General features: G+C 45.8%; 2 protein-coding genes across 11 annotated transcripts in view; both read left to right on the top strand.

Moving 5' to 3' along the window:
* dmrt1 (doublesex and mab-3 related transcription factor 1) overlaps positions 1-17,657 on the top strand; it is a 38,215-nt gene extending 20,558 nt beyond the window's left edge. For 5 of the 10 annotated variants that reach the window (XM_078952098.1, XM_078952102.1, XM_078952097.1 and 2 more), the window contains exon 6: positions 1,192-9,677. In XM_078952098.1, the coding sequence (XP_078808224.1) occupies positions 1,192-1,610 (419 nt within the window). In that variant the 3' untranslated portion in view covers positions 1,611-9,677. Of the gene's footprint in view, positions 1-1,191; positions 9,678-14,590; positions 17,064-17,639 lie in introns of those variants that run through there. The other 5 variants (XM_078952104.1, XM_004086451.5, XM_078952103.1 and 2 more) reach the window with 4 other exon arrangements.
* A 154-nt stretch (positions 17,658-17,811) lies between these two features.
* Positions 17,812-21,647, top strand: dmrt3a (doublesex and mab-3 related transcription factor 3a). Its single transcript, XM_023958132.2, has 2 exons — positions 17,812-19,269; positions 20,574-21,647. The coding sequence occupies exons 1-2, from the start codon at positions 18,879-18,881 to the stop codon at positions 21,509-21,511; spliced, it is 1,329 nt and encodes a 442-aa protein (XP_023813900.1). The 5' UTR covers positions 17,812-18,878; the 3' UTR covers positions 21,512-21,647.
* The last annotated feature ends 2,255 nt before the right edge of the window (positions 21,648-23,902 follow it).

Consider the following 23,902-nt stretch of genomic DNA (forward strand, 5'->3'; position numbering starts at 1 on the left):
AATCTATATTGATTGATTCAATTGGTTTATTTTAAGCATTATTTGTAGACGATACCAGAAAAAATGACCGATTTATCAAACTCATCACAGAAACAATGAAATGCTTCAATTTAAAATAAAACTAACAAAAGCAAAGACGCACTTTATTCACATTTGATTCATGAAATATAGTTTTGCATCGTTTTCTTAATCTGGTTCTGATCTTTTTCTAATGGTTCCTGCACCACATTCAGTAAACAAAGTTTAAAGCAGCTGCAGATGAAGAGGATGAAGATGAACTTTACCCTCATCCTCAAACAGGAGCTCTAAAAAGGGCTGCAGTCCACTGACAGGTCGGACAAGGCGGACCCCCCCTCTCTGAGCAAGCAGGTGTCTCCCGTCCCTCAGGTGCAGGTCCTGATCCCACCTGAATGCCACACCTGCTCCGCTGGCCGTGGTGAAGTGGGACTAAGGCCGTCCTCGGATGAGAACCCTCCGTCTGCTCTGTGATTACACCGTTTCCTGTCAGGTCGCTCTCGTCGGGCTGCTAAGTGCTCCGTGGCCCCCGGCGTTTGTAGACTAAATACCGGCGTAATGGTCTGCTCGGGCGCGAGCGCGGCGGTAATGTGCTGTACGACACCGCCATTAAGACGGGCCCGGGGCTGTGGAGACATTAAACGGCCGGCCGGGCTGCGTGCTTTATGGCCTCTCAGGCTCTCCGGCGATTCCTCTTCCCGCTCCCGCTCTGCAGCGTCTGGCCGCTCTGAGGCCGCCGCTGTGGGAATCGAACCTCCGCTTTCAAGACAGGAAGGTGAAGAAGAAAAAAACGGGATGGAGCTTTGAGTTTGAACACTTTTAAAGAAGATGGGAGTCTAAGAAGTCTGTGCTTCTGAAACGACCGTTTGTCTAAAATAAAGATTCCAGCACAAAAGTTCATTTAAAATAGAAATAACAATCACAAAAAACATTTTTGAATTATTCAAACAATCCAAGTTATGTATATTTATTTTTGATCTAAAAATATCAATATGTTTTTAGATATTTGAGTTCACATTTTAAAGTGATACAGATGGATAACGTCTATAAACAGATCATTTTATTTCTATTATAAATGATTCCTTTTTCTTTCTTCGGCCTAAACTCCATAATTGAATGTTCATAAAGTAGAAGATGAAACATTTTTGTGGATAAGTTCAGCGTCTGCGTCTCCAGACGTGGCGTGGACAGACGTGGCGTGGACAGGCGTGGCGTGGACAGACGTGGCGTGGACAGACGTGGCGTGGACAGACGTGGCGTGGACAGACGTGGCGTGGACAGGCGTGGCGTGGACAGACGTGGCGTGGACAGACGTGGCGTGGACAGGCGTGGCGTGGACAGGCGTGGCGTGGACAGACGTGGCGTGGACAGACGTGGCGTGGACAGACGTGGCGTGGACAGACGTGGCGTGGACAGACGTGGCGTGGCGTGGACAGACGTGGCGTGGACAGACGTGGCGTGGACAGACGTGGCGTGGACAGACGTGGCGTGGCGTGGACAGACGTGGCGTGGACAGACGTGGCTCTGGCGGTTCTGTCTCTGAACGGCTGTTTGCAGCTTCAGCGCAGCAGACAGCCAGGCTTCCTGCTTTCTAAAGCAATCTATTTCCCCTTTCTGTGTCCTTTCCTTTGGCATTCTTCTTACCCCGTCAGCGTGCCATGAATGTGTAGTTTAAATGTAATGATAGCAGGTATTGATCGGCCCCCCCGCCTCAGTATTGCATATCTATAACTCTTCCATGGATCACGTCAGGAAGATGGACTGACAGCCCATTTGGGGAGCTGATGGGGCACAGTAGCAGAAATGGAGATTTAGCATCCCGCCTCCCCGCTGAGGACAGATCGGTTAACAATACGGGAGCAGAGGTTCCTCTCTGCTTAATTAGCCTTTGACCTCTAGGCTTGGCGCCGTCTGTCAGCTCGTGTCGGGCCTGCGCTCAAAGCAGCTCTATTGCAAACCAATAATGAGCGTTTAACAGCTTCCAGAGAGGCTCTTGGTTTGAACGGAGGAATTAACTGAGCAAACAAACCAGAACAGCTTTTATTCATGATGATGCAGGAGCTTTTATTGACCGCCGTTTGCTGATGTTGGTGTTTGATGTAGCTTTAAATTAGTTGCAGCTCAGGCGGAGCCACCGGTTTACCGTCAGAGCTCAGCCAAAGGAGCTTTTCACTCCGTCATTGAAAAGATGCTGCTGGTTCAAACCTGTCAGGGATCCAAATTAAGGTTGAAGAGGACTGAAGCCGTTTTCTGCTCTGATTCGGCCTTTTTTCATTTTTACCTTTGGAAATGAATAGAAACAACTTTCTGAATTTAGAAATATTTGTATTTTTTTATCCTCCTACATAAACCTGAGAAATGTTGATATACTTTAGTACATGTTTGCAACATGTTTGAGCTATTTTGGTTTCTGTTTAAATGTTTTATTTATAAAAGGTCCTTTAGGCTTAAATGAGTTTATTTTCTGTTGTTTTACAAAATATTCATCCAAACTGAACCAACATAAAGTAAAACGGTTTAAGAAGCACAAAACTGTGCAGCGACTGAGGCTAATTTAGCTTTAATGTGATAGTTATTCAGTTTAGATGACATGTTTGGTCAGAATTATCCACCCTTCATTAGTTGTTCATTATTTCAAAGTATATTTTTTTCTGGCTTGGATTTCACATAAAAGGCCGCTTTAAGTCAAGTCTTTAAATCCGAAACGGGTTTCAGACGCGTTTCCTCTGCTTTCACGTGGTGTTTTGAGCTTAAACCATCTTCAGTTACAACCAGAATCAAACCTCTGAGGTGATGCTGCAGAGCAACAGGGAACTCTGAAATGGACCGTTGACAAAAAAACTGCAGAAAAAATGGAACAAAAAACATTTCTAATGAACAGATTTCGATTTATTTGACGTTTGAATCCAGAAATACATTCATTTTTGGATGTAAAATGGGACTTTTTAACAAAGGAGTCTCTGGATAATTGCTCCACCTTGCAGCCTGCCTCCAGTGGTCATTTGTGGAACTGCGGCATTTTTTGCTTCAGCAGCTGCTTGTTTCTGACTCTGACCACCAAGTCAAAAGCTGAAAGAAAAGTCTCGTGCTCGTGATCTAATGGTTGGAATCATGGAGGACCTTCACCTCCTCACTGCTCCTCCTCTGTCTGTGAGCTCCTCTCTATTCTGCTCTACAGTTTGTCTGGATCCTTGTGGTCCCTGATGGAACCAGAAGGTTCTTGATCTCAGAAGGACCAGAATTCTCTTGTTGGGTCCAAAGCAGAGTTCTGATGAGCTTCCACATCTGGTTCTACTGAAAAACCAGCCTGACCTGGACCTGAGGGTGCAGTGTGAATTTCAACCTAAGACTTTTGTGCTTTTTTTGTTCACATTCTAAGTATCATTTCTCATTGATTGACACCTAAAGCAGTCATGGTGATTGTTGTTCTGCAGGAATCCTGCGGTTTTTCTGGCTGTGGTTGTTGTAGCGGTTGTGTTTCCGTCCGTGGTTCGCCGTCGGAGCTGAGATGTTTCCGGGTGAAGATCAGCTGAGCTTCCTCCTCTTCTTCTCTGGGCTCTTTCACGCCTGCCTGTCTCCTCTTTGAATGCGTTTTCTGGACCATTAAGTCCTGCTGCTGCTCCGCTTGGATGATGAGCATCCACCTCATTCCTGGGGGGGGGAGGCAGTTGACGCCTCTATTTCTTCCAACGCTGGTCCTCAGCTGGACAGACATGGGACGCTCTCAAGCTGTCCAGGGCCAATTTCTTTTAGACACACCTCGTATCCTTTTAATGGGAGGGGTTTAATCCCAGGGCAGCCTTGTCATGTGACAGGCAACCCGTCATTCGTCAGTTCTGGTGACCCTGGTCACATGGAGGACTGTTCCACATGTCCTGCAGCTTTTCTAAGTCTGATCTGACTCCACTTGTTTTGGGAAAAAGGACTAAAATCTATTTCTATGATGAGTGGGATGTTTTCTTTTATTTTTCTGAACCTCATCTGATCTGAGTTCTGGTTCTGCTGCACAAACTTCAGAGGACTTTGCCAGAAAACAGTTGAGAAGAAATCAGTGGTTCCACCGTTATTTAAGGTTGTGCAACAGTTTTTCTCACGTTCTTGATCTGAACTGAGAACTAGATTTGCGTCTGATTGCTGAAAGCAATCAAGACTTTGAAGCTGTTGCTATCAAAGGCCAAAAACCCAGTTTAAATAAGGTTTCAGGAATATAGTAACATAGCGGTTTAAACACTCTTTAAATCCCCGCCAAGTGGCCTAAAACATCTAAAAATGTTGTATTTTATTCAGGACTATTCATGAAACCAAAATGTCAAAGCCTAATCTTGTAAAGACAACAGTTTTATTAGAGATCAGAGCTTTTAGACCTTTTCATGGAATTATCTCAGGAATTCAACTTTTTCTGTTCTCAAAATAAAACAATATTAACAGTAAAGACAAGATTTCTGTAATATTATCATTAAACAAAACGATCCGTTTAGAAGACGCGGCTCTTAACTCAAGGTTTTATGGAATCATGGGTAATAGGTCTCATTCATTTTACAAATAGCTTTTTATACCTTTTAAAGGTTAATGAAGTAGGTTAGTTAGCTTTTGAAAGCTATTTTTGATAGATATCTGTAAATAAAGTATTTTTTATTTAGATAGTAATGCACAGTTTGTATTATATCCCTCATTGATTATTCAATGGGAAAAACAAAGAAACTATATTTAAGTTAAATTTTCATTTGACAAGAAAAAGTAATTAGAATAATCCCAGGAAAGTAACTCTAGAAACCCATAATTGTTTTATTAAAGATGAAAATTCTTAGATTCAGTAAAATATTGTAAAACAGAATAACTATAGATCAGGGGTGTCAAACTCATTTTGGTTCGGGGGCCACATTCAACCCGTCTGATCTCAAGTGGGCCGGACCAGTAATGTAAAGGAAAAATAACAACTTTATTCTTGTTTTTTTACCTTATTGGAAACCATGCCTCAACCAACATGGTAGCCTAATCATTTCTTATTACACATTCATTCACAGAGGTCAATGGATCTTAAATGAAATTAATTTCACTTTAAATATATTGGTTTATTCAATTTTATACAGACTGAAGCAATCCTGATAATAAATTCAAGAGGGGCTACAGAAAAATATGAAACATCTTCCTAAAATGTAAACGTCCAAACGATGACAAAATTACACTAAATTAAACTTGCAAACATTTGTGAACATAAGAGTTTGGAGTTAACTTCTTTTCTCTCCTGAAACTTCACCAGATTGTTAATATCAGGATTCAAATCCTGTGCAGAAACACATTTACCGTCATTCAAGTGTGCAAAACACAATGAAATGTCCATTATTATTATCATTCATTATTATAAGAATCTTTTCCTGGTTTCTGCCTGAATTTTGTGGCAACACCTGCCTTCTTCCTGACCTTTGATGGAGCGCCATCAGTGACCAAAATTACTTCATGTGACCAGTTCACTTCAACCTCGTCCAGCACAGTAACTAGAGAGCTGACTATGTCATCAGTTGTTGTTGTGTCCATCCACTCCAGAAACTCCACTGTGACGTCTCTTCATCACCTTTAATAAACATGCACAGCTGTACATATCTGTGATGTTGGTGCTTTCATCAATAGTGCCTGAAAATACAATAAATGGCTGGATTCCTTCATATGGCTGCCCATGTTTCCTCAGAGATGTTGGATCTGATCGTAATTCTTGACAGACTCATGTTTAAGGTCGACTGCTTTTTGGGAACAAGACTTCTGCAGCCTTCAGCATTTTTCAATAAGTTCACCATCAGAAAATGGTTTGGATGTTTGCTCCAACTTGTCTGCAATAAGGTAGCTAGCTTTCACTGCTCCATCACTGACGCCACGGCTGCAGTAAATCCAGATGGTTGTTTATCGGTCCAGCTAATAGTTGCTAAATCTTTTTTTTCTTAACTGCAAATGGTGAAACTTTTCTTTGTGCAGAGTCTCATAGTGGTGCTGAATGTTATGTTCTTGGAGAACCTGTTGATGACATACCAAGCTTGCAGGTTTGCATTTAGCTCCGTGAACAAATGAAACGCTTTCCATTTTCCTGGAAAGCTCAGGACTTCACTTCAACCTTTATTTTCTTTCTGACAACATTTTGGTCATTAGGGAGTCACTACTGATCATCCTTCAGTGGTGAGGCTCACAGGGAACCAAACTACTGCCTACCCAGACACAGAGCTGTTAGGTTTCGTTTTTGGCACATGCAGAGTTATGTTGTTTCACCTGTTAAGCTTTTCCTTTGCTCCCCCTAGTAGTGGATTTGCACATTTCAGTTATTTCTTTAAAAAATCATAACTCGCCACAGGAATGGACTAGAAACTTGCTTTCTTTTTAAAACATCCTTATGATTTTTACTCTTCACGTGTGGGCTGGACTAAACTACCTGGCGAGCCGGATACGGCCCGCGGGCCGTGTGTTTGACACCCCTGCTATAGAGAGTAAAAACATGTATATGAAGATATATTACCTTTGGCACACAAAGTAACGATTTTTTTTAATGAGTTATTTTCCTGAGGGGATTTTCCAACCCGGAAGTAAGACAACTGGATCTCTGAGGCTCCGCCTTTCACCCTTTGTGGATGCCGCCCATTTCATGACATCATCCTGGAGTGGGCGTGGCAGCGTGTCTGCCTTTCTCCCATGAAAACAAACATTTGAACTTTTGCAAAGATGGACGTTCATATTGTTCATAGAAAAGAAAAGCTTTTAGCTGATCGGAGAAAGTGGGTGTTGGTCTGGGGGCGGGGCTGGTTGCTCAGATTCTTCCTGGAAGGGGCGTGTCCTCACTGGTCTACGGCAGCTCGTCAGAACCCACTGGTTGTGGTGGATTGGGAGGGGCTGGTGCTCAGAGAGCAGATTTTTAGTGGGATACTCAGAAAAGCATTAAAATACTGTTTTAACATTAAAATCATGATTAATTAGGAATGAAAATTATAAAACACTTATAAGCTCAGAAAATAGATTTTGCAGAAGTAAAAGGGGCAAAAAGTTTTATTTTGTTTCCCTTTCATTGTACAAAAACAAGACGAACTGATTTGTTTTTGTAATGTTTTTGTGGGAATGACATGAAAAGATAAAAACAGAGTAGGTTCACCGTCAGCAGGATAACTGAGCGGCGGGTGTTTACTTAAGCATTATCTGCCAGCATGACCCCCCCACACAGAGAGCTTATCCTCTGGATCAGAGTGAATTACCATCTCCTCTAACATCTGGGCTTTTGTTTCCCTGTTTGGCTGCAGCAGAAGTGATTGCACCTTCATCCACTGCTCCTCATTGTCAGCAGACGCAGTGGGAGGTTCAGACCTTTGGCTTTTGTCGTTTCACACAAAGACTGTTTCATAGTTTGGACATTTATGGAGCAGCAAGTGAGACGGAAAAAGGCAGAGTTTCCTGGTGAGAGTGAACTTTTCCTGCAGCAGATAAGTCTGTCTGCTTCCAAACGGCAGACAGAACTTGAATATTTAGAACGTTCCTCCAGCTGACGATGGTTCCAACATCACTGCTGCTGAAAATGACGCTTTAGAAAATAAATATTAAGAAATTATTGGGTCAAAAGTCTAAAATTGATGTTTTTGAACTCTTTTTTCCTCCTAAAGGCCCGTACACACCGGGACGAATATTCGCCAGCGTTTTTCGCCACGTTTTTTGTGTTCACACCCAGGCGATTTTCGCTGACGATGAGCCGAGCGAACATGCAATTTCATTCCCTGACATTAGATGGCGCTTAATGTAAACAGAAATACTCCTGTACACAAGGTGGCGCTGCGCAACTTTACGCTTCTTAAAGTCGCTTTTCACTCAGAAGAAGAGAGCAAGTATTTACGCGCTTGTCAGAATCATACAAAGAAAACATGAATATTTCAAGCATCAGTAGCTCCAACTGGTGCTTGGTTCGGGGATGTTTTAGAATGTCCGTCATTATTTCTTCGCTGCTGTGTAGACGCTACTTGGCGTCTATCTTCTTCGCTGGTATGTGTGCTCAGCAAGGCAGTTTTGTGTTTGAGCGCCCCCAAGTTGTGTTTTACTGTAACTTCAGAAGCTCCAGACACGTGAGCAAAAGCGCCATTCTCATTGGTCGAATAGATTTCGACGCGACGCGTCGAAAAAAAAAACGAACCCGAGGCGTTTTTTTTTTTTTGACGCTTTGGCACTTGGCGTTTTTTCGCGTCGGTGTGCACACTCTCGTTGGTGCCCTTTGTTTAGTCACGAGGCGTTAAACGTCGGCGAAAATCGCCGGCGAAATTCGTCCCGGTGTGAACAGGCCTTAATACTGTTGATGTTGTTGGTCTCCTTTTAGGAAACACGATGCTGATTTCACATAATTACTTAGTTGTTTGCTGTTTGTACTTCTGAATGTCTTTTTTTTGCTGCTGGAGATAAAAGAATTTCCCCGTTGTGGGATGAATAACGTTTAATCTTATCTTCACTCTCTTGATATTTTTGATCGTTTTATGATCATGTAGGTTTACTGAAGCTAATTAATTATGTGTAATTCCATTAAATGCAGATCGAAATGTTGGCCTCATTGAGTGTGTCAGAGAAATGGACTGAGTGGCCCCGCCCACCTGGTGTTTCAAACAGGAAGTGGCTCCAGGAAGCCAAAATCCCAAAGACGTCTATAGAGAAACAAACCGCTGTTCCTCGGTTATTGTGTTCAACACAAGAACCGTTCTGGATCTTTTTTTAAGATGTTCTTTTTTTTAAACAGTTTTTCAAGTTATAAACTGACCAATCACACGTCTCAATAAAAGTAGGTGGAGCCTGCTGGCCCCCACGTGGTCTTCCAACAAGTTCAATCTTGATTGGCCAGAGTGGTTGGCATAGAAACTCAGAGCAACCACTGCTCACTGCTGAAGTCTGGCTCCGACATGTCGGACGCCGGCGGCGTGTTGGAGCCTTAACAAAGAAAACCCTTCCTGCGTGATGGAAGGGCAGCTCGTTTCTGTGCAGTACCAAGGATGACCACCGGGAGCAGAAATCTCTTCATAACTCCATGAGATGGTCTGCAGGAGCTTCTTCTCAGGTCCGTTTGTTCAACCCTTTTCAGACCACCGACCGGTTTCATATCAGATAATATTTTCACACATCAGTCTGTTCACGGCTGAAGTGGGCGTCCGATTTTTTGAACCTCTTAACTTTTTTAGGTGAAGTTTGTCTTCATCCTCTGTAAAATATCTGCAGCTGCATAAATTTTCCTTCTTCTGTCCCGGTCAGAGGTCGTGTCACATAATAGCGCCCCCAAATGACAAGCTGTTGGTACTGTGTCTGCAACAGTGTGCGTGTGTGACAGCAGTCTAAACCAGAGGCGGGGGGGGGGGGGTCATTTTTAGGATTTTTTATAAAAATATCTCTGCGTGAGTTTTGTCCATCAGAGCGGATCTTTTTTTTTTTTTTTTTTTTTTTTTTTTTTTTTTTTTCTTTTTTAACTTGTCCTGTCCAACAGCTAGGCAAACAGATGAGAGCTGAGGGCCTCTTGTGTTGGACATATTTTATTCTAACAAGAGGGGTTATTCATCTTCAGACAAACCAAAGGTATGTCTGAATAAACCCCTTTTGTAATTGAGGCCAAACTTTATTAATTTCAATCATGTTTGAAAATCTTTGGTGTTGGACCGGACGGAAAAGGAAAGAGGGGAACAAGAGAGAGGGACGTTAGAGAGAGGGGGGGGTAGGAGGGTGATAATAGGAGGGGAAGGGGGGTAAGACCATGAAGCAGCATAGAGCAGACAGGTTTACTGGTTGTTTATCGTTACGGTACGGTTCAAATGTAGTACAAAAAGGGCGGGGCCTGTTCACACACACTCAAATATTATCAACACACCTGCTAGCCGCAGAAATGTCCACATGTCAACATGCACACAAAACAGATAGTGTTCACGAACGCATACCTATGCCTTTAAACCAACTAGTGTGAAATCTTTCATTCATTCAATCATGCAAACTATTAGTGCAAAGGTGAGCTAACACCTGTGCTCAGGTGAGTGTTTATGTTCTTCTAAAATGGATGGTGGAATGTGAAAAGAAGGAGGAGGAGCGCCCAGCCACCCCCACACCCATACCCCCGCCGCAGCAGCAGCGGCAGCCGGAATTCCCCCAGCGCCACACGGGAACAGGCAGGGAACAACCGCCCCCCGGGCGACCAAGACCGCCACCCAGGCCAGGGCCAGCAGGACCGCCGCGAGGCCCCCAGAGCCAGAGAGCAGGGAGGCGCAGAGGGAAAGAGAGCGCCGCCCCAGCCCAGCCAGGAAAGCAGCCCCCCGCCGCGCCGGAAGAGCCCAACGCAGGGCCCCACCGGAGAGGGACGCCCACAGCCCCAGACGAGCACCCCACCACCACCCAGGAGTTCCGGGCATCCCCCCGCCCCGACCCCAGGTACGAGCCAGGACCCCCCAAGGGAGACCCGCTCCGCACTCCAGGCAGCCACCCACCCGGCCCACGGTTGGTCCAGGTAGGAGCAAGGCAGGGGCCCGCCGCCCCCGCCCAGGAGGGGGGAACCCCGGGGAAAAAAGGGCGGCCCATAAGGGATGTTATAAATATGGCCCGACCAGGCTCGGCCATGTTGGAAGTTTGGCGGGGCCCAGCGCCCAGGGGCAAGGACCAGGACCCACCCCCCAGGGACACGAACACCCCCGGCTCAGGTGTAATATGAACCCCCCCACCGCGCGGAGAGAGCACCGCCGGGCCCAGGGAGCCGGCACCCAAGGGACACGGCCGCCATCGCCAAGAGGCCCGCCAAGAGCGGATCTTTTAATCTCTGGTAATGACGGTGGGGTTAGGCGGATCTGCTCCTGGTTTCGAGGTGCCCCCCACTAAACAAGTCTCATCATTCAGTAAATGAAATCCAGGGCGACGGCTGGGAGCTTCATGAAGCCTTCAAAAATAATTATTTACAGTCTAGAGTGGGACTCCGCTGAAGGCTAAAGTGGCGTGAATGTGATTCATGAGGTCAAACAGAACATACATTGTTGTTTTCTTCTGCAGCCTGTTAACAACACGGTGATGCATGACCCCCCCCCACAGCCTGCACGGAGGATTCAGCCTTCATTATTTCTGCTGATGGATGGATGAGGCCTGAGAACAGAGCTCGTAATGAAGAGACTCTGTAAAAAAAGAATTCAAAGCACGCCACTCTGCTGCTGTCATGTGACTGCTTTTCAATCAGCTGATCAATCAGCCAATCAGAAACCAGATCGCTTTGTTTTTCTGCATTCTGTCTTTGATTCAACGAGGTGCTGCTTCCACGAGTCCGTGGTCACCGAGGCGGGAAAAAACGGCTCTAGACGCCGCTCACCTGGTTTCAAACGGAAACACAAACATTTGCGTCTCAGGAGGTTCACCCACAAGTGTCTCACTTTATAATCAACGTAAAAGAAAAAACATCAGGGAACGCTTTCTTCCTTTTCTTGACATGTTTTTGGAACCACAACAGAAGAACTTTGTCATTTAGCTGCTCAGACGGATGTTTAGAAAATGGAAGTTCCAGCTCAGATGAGGGGAGAGAAGCCACCGTCGCCCATGGATACAGACACGTTTTTATTTTATTGTCACTGCGAAGAATCCTAAAGACGTTTACTGCTGAGAGGGGATTGTCAGATTTCACTGCTGGGTTTTTGCTTCTGCATTTTGCTTTTTTTCCGTGCAGAAATCCAGAAAGGTTGAATCCAAGGCGGGCTTTGGATCTGCAGGGTTTGGGTCATGGAGACCGGCTCACAGGTTCTGAAGAACTCTGCTTTGATAATGAAGTCATCATCAGATACTCGGATCAGCAGGAGATCCCGGTGGCTTGAAAATTTTGGAGGGAATCCCTGCTGATCATCTGGCATAAACGTCCACAGGTGCCGCGCCGCTAACGAGAACACGAGGCGCTGATAGGAGCAGCAGATCCGTCAGGAGCAGAACACGTGTTGGACAGAGGTTCTGATTGAACGTGGCCGCTCAGCCTTTAATTACATCGTAGATTTCCTGCTGATGAACAGGCGGTGAATTAACAGTGAGCGTGCTAATTCACAGCCCCCCCCCACTGGCTGTTACTGCTGGACAGACGAGCTCTTAGCTAACATTAGTATTAACGATTGAGCTGTCAGTCCAGAACCGGTGACAAACTGCAGACGGGTTAAAACCCGAGTCCGAAACCAATCAGGAAGTTAATGAGGAGAGAAATGACTGCCCCCCCCCATCCCATCAGAGGAGGCGGGGAGGAAGGCCTTTAAGGTGCAGATACATGGGAAGGTTTGTCACATGACTGCGGTGGACCCGTGTCATCTGTAGGACGATGCGCCTGAAGAACTCGTTTCAGAGGAGAGACGTCCTCGTGTTGACGAACAAACACATCGTTTTTATTCAGATTTACCTCAAATGGGTCTTCTAATCTGGATTCTTTTTGTGAATATTTAAAAAATCTGTTATTCAAACACCAAAAAAAACTTCTTAGAAAAGGTTTGTTTTGATTATACATCCATCCAACAAACCGTCCATCCAATCATTTATCCAACCATCAACCAATTTAATATCCATCATACCTCCAGTCACACAGTTGATATGACTATCCAACGTATATTCATCCAACCATGTATCCATTCATTCAAACAACTACCAACCTATTCATCCAACGATCTATGTAAATGGATCTATGTATCCATTTAACCATTCATCCATCCAATCATACGTTCAACCATCCAAAAACTAATACAATATTTTTTTAATCATGTATCCATCCATCAAAACAGGAATGTATCCGTTCAACTATACATCCAACTATGTATCTGTTTCCATCCATTCATTCATCCAACCATTCATCTGTTTATCCATCCATCCCATCATTCATTGAGTTTTTCCACCCATTTAACCAGGTATGTTTTCATCCATCCATTTTACCATTCAACCATCCAAATATTCCCCCAACCATCAGATAAACCCGGTTGGATGACCGTAACCAAACAGCTGTGTTGAAGTGCCGTTACCGCTGGTGTTGACCCAGGAAGACACGATGCTGATGGAAGCTCCCGTCTCCTCCTGCTGAGAGATTTAATTAGCTGTAAATCCAAAGGTGAATGTTGTGGCGGTGCAGTCATCTTTATGCGGGTGGTGACAGAGAAGAAGATGTATTTTGTGGATCACATGATTGGACTCTGCTGTGTTCTTTCTGTTTACCCCCCCAGCAGGAAGGAGGCGCGTTAATTTATGAGTACACCACAGGAATTCATCATATTGATGACTTTGAAGAGTATCTGAGAAAGAAGTGGTAGAGTGTCCCTGACGCTTCTTACCAATGGATGACTTTGCAAAGCGAAATCCATTTTTTCAGCCTTTTGCCTCACAATAATGTTCAAATATTGAGTTATGGTCCTGTGAGAACAAATATCAGTTTATGGTCATAAATGTGCAACTTTGGATTTGAGGTAAAAAGGTTCAAGTCCCACTCTGAACATCCTCTACTGTAGGCCGTCACAATAGATCGCAAATTTATTGTTATTGGGATATCAAGCTGTGCAAAACGCATATCGCAAAAATAGCAACAAATAGTTACGTTAAATGTAACTAACGGTAGCTTGAAGTATTTAACGAATCAAATAAACCGCTTTTTTATTTGACCAATCAGATGGATGCCTTCGCAATCGGGTGGAGCCTTTTATGTTAGATGTAGAGGGTTGACTCGTATTTAAATTAAATTGTTGCAGTGAAATAGAAATTATGTTTTTGGTGGTTTTGTTATCCTCATCGCAATATTGATCACTAATATCGCGGAGGATCAGAAAGGGGCGGAGCTTGGAGACTGCGGCCCGTTGATTGTAGCTTCTACATCACACCCAGAAGCTTTTTTAAAGGAATTTTTTTTGTCTGCTCCTGATTCACAACAATTTGAAAAAGAAGTACTCAGAAATTCAGTTTTCATCTTTTTTATGTCCACATGGCCATGTTAAAACCAGCATTTCATGGGAGTGGGACTTTATCGTCATGAGTGGTCTCGCAGTACTTTACAGAAAATATGCAACTTTCATAAGTGAGGAATTATTACAATATTTCTTTTATATATTACTTTAAATATTAATTTGTGAATTTAAAATATAAATTCACAAGTTGATTCAAAAGATGAAGAACATAAAAGAAACAGATGCTTTCTTCTGTGCATCCTAATTCCTTCTAATCATAACTGGACATGTGTACATTTATGCATACATTACACACACATCACACTGAAGCTATTACATGAAATGACTGTCAAATAGAGTGAAAGGAAATCTGTTCAGGTTTTGAGCTAAAGCATTCGTTTGCTCCGTTTGCTGATGTTTCCAATCAGCATCAGCTTTTAGGAAGTTCTACGTTCAGATGCTGTGATGCGTTCATGGTCACCGCTGGTGGTTCGGTTGAAGACCAACGACCATTTACTTATTGTTGTGTGGATATGCAGATGGAAATGTGTCACTAACACAACAACTTTTTGTACTTTTTCCACAACAAATGAAGATGTTCGGTGAATCCGTGGTCGCAGTTATCTCTTCACACTTTGGTAGAAACTCCTCTGATCTGGACTTTGTGTCTGCAGCGTTCTCCCCCAGCAGCCTCACCTCCACCCATGACTCCACCCTGACCTGCCGCTCCATCAGCTCACTGGTGAACGTTGGCGTCAAGGCGGAGTTTGAGAGTGGCGGCCAGCCGTCCGTCTTCCCGGCCGACTCCATGAGCAGCGAGAGCAAATGAGGAGAAGCTGGAGCCTGCCAGGCGTTGGATGGTTCACGTCTGCTGCAGGTCTCTGACTCTGGAACCGCATTTTATGTCTATTTGTAGTTAAACTAAAATTAAAGCCTATTTTGGAACAAGTAGACAGAAAATTCAGACAAATAAAAACTTCTTTAGAATCAGTAAATGTTGGTCACAACGATCAAAAAGCTGAATTTAAAACTCTTTTTTTAACTGTTACAAACAAAGTTCTTTTTCTAGAGATGAAAGTGAAAACCAAGAATAAAAAAATGAGATGGTCTTTGTCTTATTAGTGTTTTATCATCTCAAAAACATTCTTAAAGTTCTAAGTGGGCCTTCTTTTCCTTTTGGAGTCAGTGAATCATCTGCCTCCATCTCTGCATCCATCAACCTCCTCTTCCTTATTCCTGGTAGCCTCTTCATCTTTTCACCATCATCATCATCATCATCGCTGCGTCTCCATCTGCTTCTCTGCTTTGATCTCCAGAACACCCATGATCTGGTCCTCTGATGGATCCAGTCCTGATCCATCCTGGTCCCTCAGAGAACCTCAGCATCTTCATCTGCTGCCTCCAGCTGTGCTTCAGAAGGAGGCGGGCTGAACTGACCGTCTTCATCGCAGTCTTCGGTTTTTCTGGTCTTTGATCTGGATGCTGCACATGAAACCCACAGGGAGGCAGAACTGTTTGCAGGAGGTCATCTCCTCCCGGTTCTGCCGGTGGGAAAGTTCACCTGAACTAAACAGGAGAGCGAGGGTCTCTGTTCTCCTGCAGATGAACCCTGGTACGGTTCAGTTCAGTCTGAACAAAAACCAAACCGCCACAGCGTGGATCTGAAGCGCTTCGGAAATGTCCGATGGCCGTTTTTGCCGTGCAGCCACGCTGCTGCTCTGAGACGGTCACCTCTGACCTCAGCCGTCTCCAGCTTTCTGAACATCTCTGTTTTCAGTTCTTCAAGCATCAGAAACTCCTGAGGATCTCCACGGGGATCCGGACACCCCCCCCCCCCCCCCACACACACACCTTCCTGCTCCTTAGCAGACCTGCGTTTCCACATGGTCAGGGCGTTCTCTACATGGACGCACACATGCAGGTGGAGGTTAGCGCCGCGCCCACATGAATCACGCTTTCCTGCGCCGCGTCTTTATGGCGTCCTTGGTTCCACCGCATTTGCATGTGGATTGTATATTTAACCCCTGCAGGACAGCGCTGGAGGTTATTCTTTACAACTTTCTGGAGAAGAGGCGGAGTCTCTTCTTTGCGGTTCCTTTAAACTAAGGTCTCTACGTTTCCTGGAGAAGTCGATGCACAGATCATTTCCCCCTCAACGTTTTTGTGTCCAACCAGCCCGACTCAGATTGTGAGTCTGTGCGGCGCGTGTGAAAGTGCGCTTTAACTGCTGTGTTTGCAGAAGACGGCAGCAGAAGTGGCGGCGAGGTTTATGTCGCTACAAGTTTTAGGGAAATAAAGGTTGGCAGTGACGGAGGGCGGGCGCTCTCTTCCCGGGAAAAATTACTTGTTTTCTTTTCTCTGCTCGGCTGAATCATTCATTGGATTCTGCCCCTTCTGTTGTAATCAATAACGTGACCATCTTGTTTTTTTATGAAACGCACTTACTCTTAATTTCATCCACCAGTGGTTTTAGAGAGAAGAATGTGGAGTTACCTATAAGCGCCGGCGTTATAAATCACCTCCTGAGACGAGATGCTGCGGCCGTATCGATTGATCCTGATATATCACAGAAATTTACTGTCACTTCTGTTTTCAATTAAAGATACAATCAGTCAGATAATGACTTAATTGGATTTTACAGAAGATTGACTTTTATCGCCCCGTGCTTTACGAGTTTAGTTAAGGAAGGCCGTTTTATCACGGTTGTCGGGGGCGACCGGCTGCAGGGGAGAAAGCGTCCCCGGCCTGTTTTCCTTGAGCCTCGGCGGCCTCCATGAATCAGCGCGGCGGCGGCTCATCGCAGACAGGAAGTCGGTGAAAACTCCCCTCAGGTGTGTCACACCTGTGAAGGCCGCAGAAGGCTGATGGAAATGTGGCGTTTTGTGCTGAAATGTACCTTTACCTGCTGAAAAATGTTTTCACTCTGTTTGCAGCCCCCCCTCCTCCCTCACTTTAGGGTCGCAGGGGGGGGGGGGGGGGACGCAAAAACCCCCCAGATCAGTTTTTGCTCCTCATTAAAGTCAATTTTTCAAACTAAACTTTAACATTAAATTTAAACAACACTCATGTTAACAGTTTATTGGTGGGAAAAGCTTAATGAAATGTAATTATATTAGAGAGAAAATAAAAACATGTTTATGAAATGAATGATGGTGATTTGCATAAATGTGTCTCTTGGGCCGTTTTGACACCAATTGTCTGCCAAAATCTAAAAAAAAAATGACGTAATATTCAAATTATGTTTGTGTCAAACAACAATTCTTGATCTTAAATAAACTTCAAGATAAATTTCCTAAATTTTCCAAAATAAAATGTTTTTGCTCAGCGTGCCGCCTCCCCAGGGAGGGCTAAATCAATTTCTGACAGGAGCTCAGCCCCCAATCAGCAGCTAATAGTGTGCTCTGGCGGAGGTCAGACCCCCCCCCCCCCCCCCCCCCCGATGGCAGGAAATGAGTCAGTAGCAAAGGGGGCGGGGCTTCTAAGCATGTGACCATTTTCATTTAAAACACATGAAGCGTTGATGCCTCACTGTGACTGACGGTGGCGCCGTGCAGGAAGTGAAAATGTCAAACAGTGAGAAAGTCGGACCTCATTGACGGCTCCAGCTACCCCCCCCCCCCCCCCCCCTCACCATCACACTCCCCCCTCCGTGCCTCACCATGACAGTATTAGAAATGTTCTGGGAAGCTCTCCTTCCATGACGTTCCTCTTGTGTCTCATTAGAACATCAGTCCAGATGTTCCTCTTGTTCCTCTTTGACCGTTGGGCCTTGACCTCTGACCTGAGCTGGCTCCACTGAGGCCTCTGCTGCTCGGTTTCCTCCCTGATCTTGGATCTCTGCGGTTCTCTGGAGCAGCAGGAACGTCTTTCTGAAGGAGGGATGAGGGACGATGGGCCCAGAGCGCGGAAGGACCGCGGTGCCGGGCGGCTTCGGCTCCTGAACCCGTTCAAGATTCAAGCTGAGCTTTAAATCCAAAAATGAGCAAATGAAATGAACATTTATTTCACACAGAAATCAACAATTTATAGAACACAAACTAAAATAAACGTCAAGAACACAAATATTTGAATTCTGTAATTTTGCAAAACATTTCAAAAGAATTTTTTAAATGACAGATTTATGAAAACCGTCTTTCTGTTTTCTGCAGCATCAAACACTAATTTGGCTTCGTGCGTTTTTCCAAATGCTGTAAATGATTTTTTTTTTAAAAAGGAGGCATTAATGTGGCTGCAATAAGAGCAAATGAACGGAGGAGACCATCACGTTTGGGTTTTCAGTGTCGTTTCTGCTTCATTCATAGAAAAAGAAGCTTTGAATCTCAGTTCTTTTCTTTTTCTGTGTGGAAATTTAAAAGAAGAAATGTCAAAATAAAAAATAGATATTTTGATATGAAAAAAATGAATATAAAATATCTAAAACCTTGAAGTTGCTTTGGCGATGCGCTCGCGCGCCAATGCGCGTGCGGCTGCGCTGATGGATAAGTTTATGGGCCGCTCAGACTTTCACTCCCACATCGGTGTCGGACGGGTTCAGACTGCAGAGCCGGTGCTCACCTTGAACACCCCCCCCCCCCCCCCCAATTAAAAGCTTAATCGCCCCGCAGACGGACTCTCCGGGTAGCGCGCGCTCGCTTTTCCTCCGTGGGTCTATTATTTGCTTGGATAAACCGTTTTTACGGTCAGAAATAACCCACCTCGTCCCGGGTTATGTTTCATCGCCCACTATTACACCCCACCCCCAACCACCCCTTGAATATGAGCGTCACGTGACCACGGGGGACCTTTGCGCGCGTTTCGTCTCTAGTGTTTTCTGACGCGCGTGACAGCAGTTGGTTACTCGCGCCCACAGGAGCGTGTCTGCGTGATGCTTATCTGCGCCGTGAAACGCGGGACAGGCGGACACTCCCCCCGCGCAGATTAACACCTCCACCGCGCCGCGCGCCTCCAACTCTGCGCCCCGCCATGAACGGCTACGGCTCTCCGTACCTCTACATGGGGGCCCCGGTGTCGCAGCCGCGCGCCCCGCTGCAGCGGACCCCCAAGTGCGCGCGGTGCCGGAACCACGGCGTGCTCTCGTGGCTGAAGGGACACAAACGGTACTGCCGCTTCAAAGACTGCACGTGCGAGAAGTGCATCCTGATCATCGAGCGGCAGCGCGTGATGGCGGCGCAGGTGGCGCTGCGGCGCCAGCAGGCCAACGAGAGTCTGGAGAGCCTCATCCCGGAGGCCCTCAGGGCCCTGCCCGCCATCGGCCTGAGCGCGGCCGCGGAGGAGAGCCCCGGGGCGCCGCCGAGGACCGAGGAGCTCCGGTGGAGCGGCGCGGAGCCGCGCGCGGGAGCGCAGGCGTGCTCAGGTGAGGCTCTGCTTCTTTGAGAAAAACTCACCTGTTTGTTTGTCCGCGTCAATCATAAAATCATCTGAATAAAAAAATAAACTCTACAGTTAAAAATAACCCAAGTTCATAGGGACCGACTTTTTTCCCGGGTTATTTTAACTCAGGTTAAATGAGACCAAATGGGGCCCCAAAACGTTGCCTTGGCTCTAAAACGTCACTTAAAGTGGAACCCAACTGGATAATAGAACATTTTAGTGACGTGTTTCATGGAAAACTTCATTTATTGACCAAAACTATATAGATTTGAAGACAAATTAAAAGATAAACTTCTTTAATTTCAGGGTTTTTTCAGAAAAACTGCAGCGCGTGAATTTTCATATTTGAAGATTTTTAATTTTTTTAACTGGCACAAACAATAAGTAATTAACGCAATTTGTGCTTTAAGATCCATTTGAACAAAATAAACTGACTTTATTATTTAAGATAACTTTTATTAACACGATTAGACTTTAATACCCAAATGTTTTTGAGAAAGTATTTTCAATACTTTAAATTAAAAACCAGAGTTTGAGGCTCAGGGTGGCAGTGGTTAGCCTCTTGCCTCACAGCCAGAAGGCCCCTGGTTCAAGTCCCGGCTGGGGGACCTGAACGGTGGGGGGACCTTTCTGTGTGGAGTTTGCATGTTCTCCCCGTGCATGTGTGTTCTCAACATGCTTCATAGGTCCATTGGTTACTCTGCATTGCCCCGAGGTGTGTGTGTGTGTGTGTGTGTGTGTGTGTGTGTGTGTGTGTGTGTGTGTGTGTGTGTGTGTGTGACCGTGGCCCAGCGACAGACTGGCGACCTGTCCAGGGTGTCCCATGCCTTTACCCACGAAGGGCCGGGATAGGCTCCAGCAGCCCCGTGACCCCAGAAAGGGACAAAAATGAATGGAGTTTGAGGCTTAAAAAAGACTTTCATTCTTTTTTTTCCTCGTATATTCCTGTTTCTTAAATTCTAATGTTCAAACGAAAACCTGATATTTTGCTTTATTTGTTTTTTTTAACGTGCATCAGCAATATTTAAAATTAGTATATATATATTTAATCATCTGGATACAAAATTGAGAAAAAAACTTTATTTTCTTTTTCTTTTCTGCATAAAAGAAAAACTAAATTTCTCTGCAGGAACCTTTAAAAAATCTTTTTCTCTTTAAAATCTGTATTGAAGAAAATAAAATATTTCTGCAGATTTATTTGCCGTTTGAAGAAGATGATGTCTGCATGCGGTTCTGGATCAGTGGTTCTGAGTTCTGGTGTCTGATACCGGTTCTCCCCCCATGCAGACCCGGCAGAGGACGGCACGGAGGAGCTGTCAGGAGCGGAGACCGGGGGCAGCTCGTGCAGTGAGAAGGAGCAGGACCCCGCCAGCTCCCCCGAAGGCTCCAAACCGAACTCCTGCTACACACCGGAGCCGTCAGACCCCCCCTCGCTCCCGGAGGACGGCCGCTGCAGCCTCCCCAGGACCGGCGAGAAGGAGGCCAAAGCCGGCAGCCCGCAGAAGCGCCCCCCCAGCCCGGAACCGAGCGTACTGATCGAGGGCCTGGGGGGCTCCATCAGTCTGCCCTTCAGCCTCCGCGCGAACCGCCCCCCCCTGGAGGTCCTGAAGAAGATCTTTCCCGCCCACAAGCCGCCGGTTCTGGAGCTGATCCTGCGGGGCTGCGGGGGGGACCTGGTAGGGGCCATCGAGGTCCTGCTGTCCAGCCGGAGCTCTGACGGGGGCGCACACACGCACGCAGACACGCACGCAGACGCGCTGGTGCTGCCGTCGAACGGACACCTGTTCGAGCACGCGCTGGGCTCGTACCACCCTTCCCCCGCCAAATGGTCAGTGGGCTCCGCGTTCCGGGTCCCGGACTCCCTCCGCTTCACTTCCGAGTCCGGTTCCGGCGCGCTCCCGCTGCAGCACTCCTCGTTCCCGCAGCCCACGCGCTACCCGCTGATGCTGCGCAGCTCGCTCACGCGCGGCCAGAGCCCGTTCGTGCACAGCGACGTGGCCCTGTGGGGCCCCGTGGCCCTGCAGCAGCAGTACCAGCTGCGCCCCGCCGCGCACTACGGGGCCCCGTTCGGCCCTGCAGCCCCGGTGTTCCGCGGCTCCCCGCTGCTCCCGCCCAGACCCGCGGAGGAGCCCCGCATCGGCGGCCCGGAGGAGGGCTGCTCCCTGCCCAAAGCCGGCCTGTTCTCCCCAGAGGAGGAGTACGAGGAGCGCTCCGACTCCGCGTGAAGAACTGCGCCTGCGCGCAAAACTTCGTCCCGTTGGAACAGTGAGAACCGAGCCGCTGCTGTGACGGTTCCGGTTCGGCTTCGGTTCGGATCACCTGCATGTTCATGTGCTAAATAAACCCGAGTGTTTGTCCGAACGCGCGCGCCTCTGTCTTGACTGCGCATCACAGACATCCCGGAAAATGATGGAAAATCCGGTTTTCCATTTTTGAGAAATTCAGGAAATCTCATCGAAGGTTAGAAAAAGAAATCAGGATTTAAATTCAAGTCACTTTATTATTTTATGGTCTTTAACCGATGAGAAACAAAAAGAAAATCAGGAAGTTTGATTTGCAGAACCATAAAAAAATAAAAACGAATTGTGATGAATAATAATAATAATTATTATTTTATTATTATTATAGTTTTAAATCGCTGATTGAAAAAAGTTAATAAAAATCTGCGTTTTCTGGTCAACTATTAAATTCTATAAAACAAGGTGAGAAAAAGTCATATCGGATTTTTCTCTTTTTTTTAAATTAACATGTGATGTTGATTCTGTACATTTATGATTTATTTATAGATGAGATCATTTGTTTATCCCACGAGCGTAATTTAGATTGTTTACAGCAGCTGCACATAAATAAACACAAAACAAAATGTGGAATTAAAAACACAAATAATCAATAATCAAAGGGTTTGCTAAAAGAAAATGAAAGGAAGCCTTCATGTCTTCGACCGCTTATCCCTTTTCTTTTTTGGGGGGGGGGTTGTCCCGCCTCACGCGCACCCATGGGGGCAGTAGGAGACACCAGCGAACCTTAGCGTGATGTTGGACTGAAGGAAGCCGGAGTTCCTACAGACAACCCGCGCATGCGCGGAGGAGTTCTTAGTGAGGCGGGAGCTCTGACCACCTCATGATGAAGGTCAGGTTCATCCTCCCGTCAATCATCTCCTCCATGCGGTCCAGTGTGCTGCTCAGGACAGAACCGGGTCTGTTAGGGCCGAGTCTCTTCCGGTTTCTGTCCGTCCTGCCGCCTGACCCGCACAGCTAACAGAACCGCCGAGGCCCAACAGAACCATCCTGGAAACCCCATGACCCTCAGCGGACGGAGGTGGGGGCGTTTCCTGGTCAGGTGAGCCCCCAGGTGTTTGAAAGGATCCAAAATCCCAAGCAGAGCCTCAGAGGCGCACAGGTGGGGGTGCTGGAGGGTTCTGACTATATGGGGTCAATCTCTGTCTTTCTGTGAGAATCAGATGTCCCCCCCCCCCATCCCAGAGTCCGTATCGAACCCCCCCCCCCCGTCCTCCGCGGACACACAGCTGACATTAACAGATGAATCTCGGTTCAAATCTCAAGTTCTGGTTCAGTTTGAGAAAAGATCCATGAACAGTATTAGCCAACAACAAAATACTACAAAAATAAATGATGTTTAAACTCAACAACACATGTTGGACAGGAAACGGATGCAAATGTTTGCAGTAGGAATGCAGAGATTACCCACAATTCACTGGGGGTCAGTGGAACAAGACTACATAGACACATAGACACATGAACTCCTGTTTACTGCGACTTTCTTGATGAATGTTCAGTTTAAAATTCCTTCAACACCTTCAGATATTTTGCCGCCTTTTCTTTGTTTTGTTGTTTGTTTCATCAAACCGACAAACAAACTCTGGTTTGATTTATTGATTGATTTCACACGCTGTAGTCAAAGCAAAAAAGAATGTGGGGTACACATACTTATCAAACTCATTACAGAAATGTTGAAATGCATAGATTAAAAAGACAGAACATTTGCTTAATTAAATACAGTGATCACTAACTAAAGTATAAGTAGAGCTTAATTTATTGCTTGAAAAGGAGCGGGAAGAAGCGGGTTTATATAATCCCACCCCCACACAATTCATTCATTTGATAGTTTTACAGTTTTTTATAATCCAGTTCTGATCCAACTTGGGCCTGGATCCGTGTCAGCGGCCGGATTGATGTCAGTGATCTGCTGCCATCTAGTGGAGAATCCGGGAACCTTTCTGACTCCACATCTGAGGGATATTCCAGAAAGCAGGTTATACTAGTTACCAGGAAGTTGATAACCTCATCTTTCTGTTCCAAAACAGAAGTATGTTTCAGGGTATGTCAAGTTGCCATAGCAACTCATGCTCTGAACATAACCTGGTCCGGAGCAGGTTTAATTGAAGGATAGTTTGTTTTCAGAGAGGTGAAGCAGCATGGCGTGTCCATTTGAAGATGATTTAGTGGATGAAGAAGCTCAGATAATACTTTTTCCACCATGAGAGGGTGATAAGACCACATATGGATGTTGGAAAGAGAAACATTTTACTTTGATCTAACTTCATTATTTGCTTCAGTTAAGATAAATCATTTTTTTTAGTTCAGTCAGCTTAAAAA

Source organism: Oryzias latipes, chromosome 9 (genome assembly GCF_053564925.1).
Source record: "Oryzias latipes strain Hd-rR chromosome 9, Olatipes_Hd-rR_3.1".
Classification (NCBI taxonomy): domain Eukaryota; kingdom Metazoa; phylum Chordata; class Actinopteri; order Beloniformes; family Adrianichthyidae; genus Oryzias; species Oryzias latipes.